The sequence below is a fragment of the Bison bison genome, unplaced genomic scaffold, assembly GCF_000754665.1.
Source record: "Bison bison bison isolate TAMUID 2011002044 unplaced genomic scaffold, Bison_UMD1.0 scf7180017845725, whole genome shotgun sequence".
NCBI lineage: Eukaryota > Metazoa > Chordata > Mammalia > Artiodactyla > Bovidae > Bison > Bison bison.
Window position 1 is genome coordinate 11,742 of NW_011476298.1, and position 4,262 is coordinate 16,003.

At 62.2% G+C, this 4,262-nt stretch overlaps 2 protein-coding genes across 5 annotated transcripts in view; one reads left to right on the top strand and one right to left on the bottom strand.

Annotated features, from left to right (window-relative positions):
* Positions 1–3,481, bottom strand: part of MBOAT7 (membrane bound O-acyltransferase domain containing 7) — a 14,497-nt gene extending 11,016 nt beyond the window's left edge. For 2 of the 4 annotated variants that reach the window (XM_010836970.1, XM_010836995.1), the window contains exons 1-4: positions 3,182–3,481; positions 2,400–2,478; positions 2,170–2,299; positions 1,510–1,636 (exon numbers count right to left, since the gene is read on the bottom strand). In XM_010836970.1, the coding sequence (XP_010835272.1) occupies positions 1,510–1,636; positions 2,170–2,299; positions 2,400–2,475 (333 nt within the window). In that variant the 5' untranslated portion in view covers positions 2,476–2,478; positions 3,182–3,481. Of the gene's footprint in view, positions 1–1,509; positions 1,637–2,169; positions 2,300–2,399; positions 2,479–2,602; positions 3,158–3,181 lie in introns of those variants that run through there. The other 2 variants (XM_010836987.1, XM_010836980.1) reach the window with 2 other exon arrangements.
* Positions 3,482–3,958: 477 nt separating this feature from the next.
* Positions 3,959–4,262, top strand: part of TSEN34 (TSEN34 tRNA splicing endonuclease subunit) — a 4,077-nt gene continuing 3,773 nt past the window's right edge. The window contains exon 1 of the mRNA XM_010837010.1: positions 3,959–4,144. The gene's annotated coding sequence lies outside the window, so the exon portion shown is untranslated. The remainder of the gene's footprint in view (positions 4,145–4,262) is intronic.

Here is a 4,262-nt window from a genome sequence, read left to right on the forward strand (position 1 = left end):
GCCCTTCCCCCTGTCATATGCCAGTCCATGGGATTCTCCAGGCCAGAATACTGGAGTGGGTAGCCTTTCCCTTCCCCAGGGGATCTTCCCAACCCAGGGATCAAACCCAGGTCTCCCACATTGCAGGCGGATTCTTTACCAGCTGAGCCACCAAGGAAGCCCCATCAAATGCCATCAGCATCCAATGAGCTGCTTAGACTGGAAACCTTCCTCGGTCCCCAGGTCGAGTCCCTGAAGTCTCTGGGCCTGTCCCTTTCACTTTGCGTCCACACTGGGCTGAGTATGTTTACCCTAGCCCCCCAGCCTGCTCTCTACCCTTCTGCACACAGACCCCAGGCTGGCCCGACACCCACAGGTCTGTGACTTCCAGCTTCAGCCGGGGTTCAGTTGGCAGATGGCCGAGGCAGGCAGGAGTGAACCTTGGGTTTGTATTCCCATGTTTTTATTCCCTTTATTGATAAGACCGCCTGGGGCCTGGCTGTGACCCTTGACCAACCTTCTCGAATCTACCCAAGTCCTTTTCCTTCTGGGCTCCCCTCCTCTTATCCCCTTGGGCCCAGGACCCTACCTCATCCCGCCCTGGTCGAGGTAAACATCAACAAAAACGCGCCCCAGGTTCTCCTACGTGCCAGGCCTCCTGGTGGGGCCCTGATTTGCTGCCCCAGGCCTGCCTCAAGCCTTCAGTTTGTCAACTGGACTTAGATAAAGGAGTCCCACGCCAGCTCACCTTACCCTTCCTGCTGCAGTTCTCTCAGCATCTGGAGGAAGTATTTTTAAACCTGTAAACCTGGTCACAGGTTTTCAGAAAAACCTCTTGTAGTGGCTCTTGGGATTCCCACAGGAAGAAGTCAGAACTCTGTACTGGGGCCAGCCAGGCCCCGCACGGCTTGGCCCGCACTGCGGTCTCCCCTTGAGGGACAGTCTATGTGGCTAGCACACAGCTGGCAGCACGCGGCCCGCCCCCTTCCAAGCCCGCTGCTCCCTGCGTCCCAAGAGGCTCTGGTTTCCTCCAACTCCTAACCCACTCCTGCCCACCCTTCAGCTCCTGCCCGGGAACAAGGGATGCCAGGCGAGCCCTGCCCGCCACTGCCGCCTGATCCTTCCGTTCCCTGAGAGGTAGCACACAGGAGCAATGTGCGACCTTTTCTTCTGTGGCAGGGCCTGTTTTCTCCCATCTTCCCAGGCCGTGGGAAGCCAGACAGGGTGTCCTGCTTTTGTGCCCTCAGCTCAGTGCTCTCTGCCCAAAGCTGGGTTTTGTTTTGTTTTTTCTCTTTTGCAATGTGGCTTGCTACAAAGATGCACTTTAGCCCAGCCATCCACTGACACCCACAGTTATATAGCTTTGGGAACTTTTTTACCCCAGGGAAGAGCTGAGAGGTTAAGTCCTGCCCTCGGCAGAGTGAGTGGGAGAGACCGACCCGCCTCCTCTGCCTCCCCAGGGAGGAGAAGGTAAAGCTGGGCTGGTTCCCGGGCACCCAGGGAGGGATGGGGGTGCGGGGGGAGCCTGACCTTCAGTGTCAGCAGCAGTTGGACGGCGTTGGTGAAGGGCGTGGGAGTGGGCAGGCCCAGCAGGCTGAGCGCGCGGAAGAAAAGCAGGTAGGAGAAGGTCCAGGCGAGGGCCAGGGCGTGGCAGGAGCTGAGACAAGACAGGAGGCCTGTGGCGCTGGGTGCGGGAGGTCTTGCCTCTGTCTCCCCTGGATTCCAGCTGCAGATCCCACCCCCCACCGCCCACCTTCAGAGATAGGGGAGGGGGGTGTACAGAATGAACATGACCGAAAGAGCTGCACAAAAACGCACAGCAACAGAGAACAAGGAGGAGATGAAGAGAGAGGCTGCAGGGGGAAGACCCTTCAGGCCTCCACTTGTTTCTGGGAGGGAGGGAGAGAGGCGAGGGAGAGAGAGAGAGAACACCAGGGCCAGCAGACCAGTAATGCCCTCCTCTCTCCTGAATCCATCACATGGACGTCAAGGGCCAGGACAAACACACAGGGACCAGACCCAGAAAAAGGCAGGAGAGGAGAAACAGACCAGACACGTGACACAGAGAATCTCGAGGCGCACAAGAGACATCCAGAGACTGAGGCGGAAACAGAGAAAGACCCCAAGAGGAAAGAGGTTGCATCCTCCACCGGCTCCGTGCTCCCCCTCCTCCTCCCACCAAATCCTCACCAGGGCTGGGCCTGAATGAGCGCCCAGGTCCCAAGGATGGTGACCAGAGAATGCAAAGTGTGGGGGCCACAGGTGAACAACGTGAGCCCCAGGCCCACGGCTGCCGCCCCCCATCTCTTCAGCCCAGGTCCTGCGGGGAGAAGGCACAGCATCAGCGTAGAACTTTCCAGGGGGTCCCCCGTTAGGCCCCCCCCCCCCTTATTTTCCGCTGAGGAGGGAACCTGACTCACCAGCTTTCTTAAAGAGGAAGCCGATGGGGATGGAGATAAGAAGAACCACTAGATAAGTCCATTCTTCGGGCGACATATTCTAGGGGAAGGGCAGACGTTCACAGTGAGAACCCAGGAGTCCGGCCGCCAGACCCTCCTCCTTAGAGGATTTAGGAATCTGCCCCCGTCCGAATCCCCAGTTGTCAAAGATCAAGGAGTCCTACCGTCAGCTCCTCTCCTCTGAGAACACAGGAATCCCGACCTCCAAGCCCTTCCTCCTTTGAGGATAGAGGAAGTCACCCCCAGGACCTCTCTTGAGAATCCAGGCCCCCAGATCTCTTCTCCTTTGAGAACCCAGGAATCCAAACCTGCCGACCCCTCCTCCGTAGACGATCAAAGCAACACCCAGCCCCTCTCTTATCCCCGAGCCCCTCCACCCCACCCGCCGCCTCCGAAAACACTGCTCTCCAAACCCCTGCCGTTCTTCGAGGGGGCCTCAGAGGAGTCCAGGTCTCCAGCCTCCACCTCTCTCCGAGCTCGGGTTCCTTCTCCTGTGTGAAGCCGGAGAGCCGGCCCACTCCCCAGTCCCAGCCCGAGTCCCGGGGCGCGCACCAAGCACGGCTCATATCCGCTTTGGGCAAAGCCACAGGCGGTTACGCCACCCGGGAGCTCGACCATGCCACCCCGGAGCTCGGCCGCGCTCCCGGTGCCGCCCCCGCACCCCATCAGTCCGCCGATCCGCAGAGACCCCACACTGTTCAGAGCCCTCCCGGTCTCCTGGGCGCCTCCACACCCCGGCCCACCTGGGCCCGCGGTTCTGCGCCGCCCGCAGGGCAGGAGGCGGCCGAGCAGTCCTGGCCCGCTGGCTACCGTGGGTCCGGCCACGCCTACCCCGCCCAGCACGCCCCCGCACCCCCCAGCCTCTTTAGGGGGGCCTGCAGAGCTGCTTGGTCCGGGGTCGTGCGCGCAGCGCCCAGCGGTGTCCGGGCTGGGCGGGCAAGGAGCGCGGACGCGGCGCAGAGAGCACAACCCGGCGGCGGGACCCGGGCTCGGATCTACCAGGCTGCGAGCACGCAAAGGGCGGGGCTTCGGCTCGGAAAGGGGTGGGCCCAAAAGCTTCGGGCTCCGAAGGCGCCGCGGGACCCGGGAAAGAGGCGGGGCCTGGAGCTAAGCTTTCAGAGGGAGGCGGGGCCTCCGCTCCAGGTTCTTTCGGCCGGAATCCGGGGGTGATTTGGAGGCGGGGCCACAAGCTTCGGATTTTTTCGGAGGTGGTCGAGTACGTTCGTTTGTGGGCGGGGCCAAGGGCTTCGGCCGGATGTGGGCGGGGCCACAGCCTCGGCTCCCTTCGGAGGTAGTCGGGTAGAAGCGACCTTGGGTTGCTCATAGGCGGAGTCTCAGGTTTAGGACAGAGGCGGAGCCACGGGCTTTGGCCAAATGAAAGAGGCGGGACCCAGAAGCACCCCCCCCAAGGGGGTGGGGCAAATAGCGTTCTACCTCAAGGGGCGGGGCCAGCGTGGCGAGCGGCCCGTTTCCTAGTCCCGGAACCGAGGAGGGAGGTGCGCTTCGAGGGGCGGGTTCGAGGGGTTTACACTTTAGGGGGAAGGCAGGGCTACGGCCCTGCGGGGCGGGCCCCACACTTCCCGCTCCGCTGAGGTGGCGGCGTGACGACACCGACGCAGGGGGTCGGCATGGGGGGTGGAGGAAGCCCCGCGTGGCGCGCTACGTAGGGGGTGGCTCCGCTGGGACTGCGAGCTGGTGTTTACGAGGTGAATAGCTGTTTCCGTCAGAGGACGGTGCCACATTCTGAAGGGAGCGCTCACGAGCGGGCTGAGCCCGCCCGAGCGGAGAACGGACCGGGCTTCCGGCTGTGGGGTTCGGTCTTAG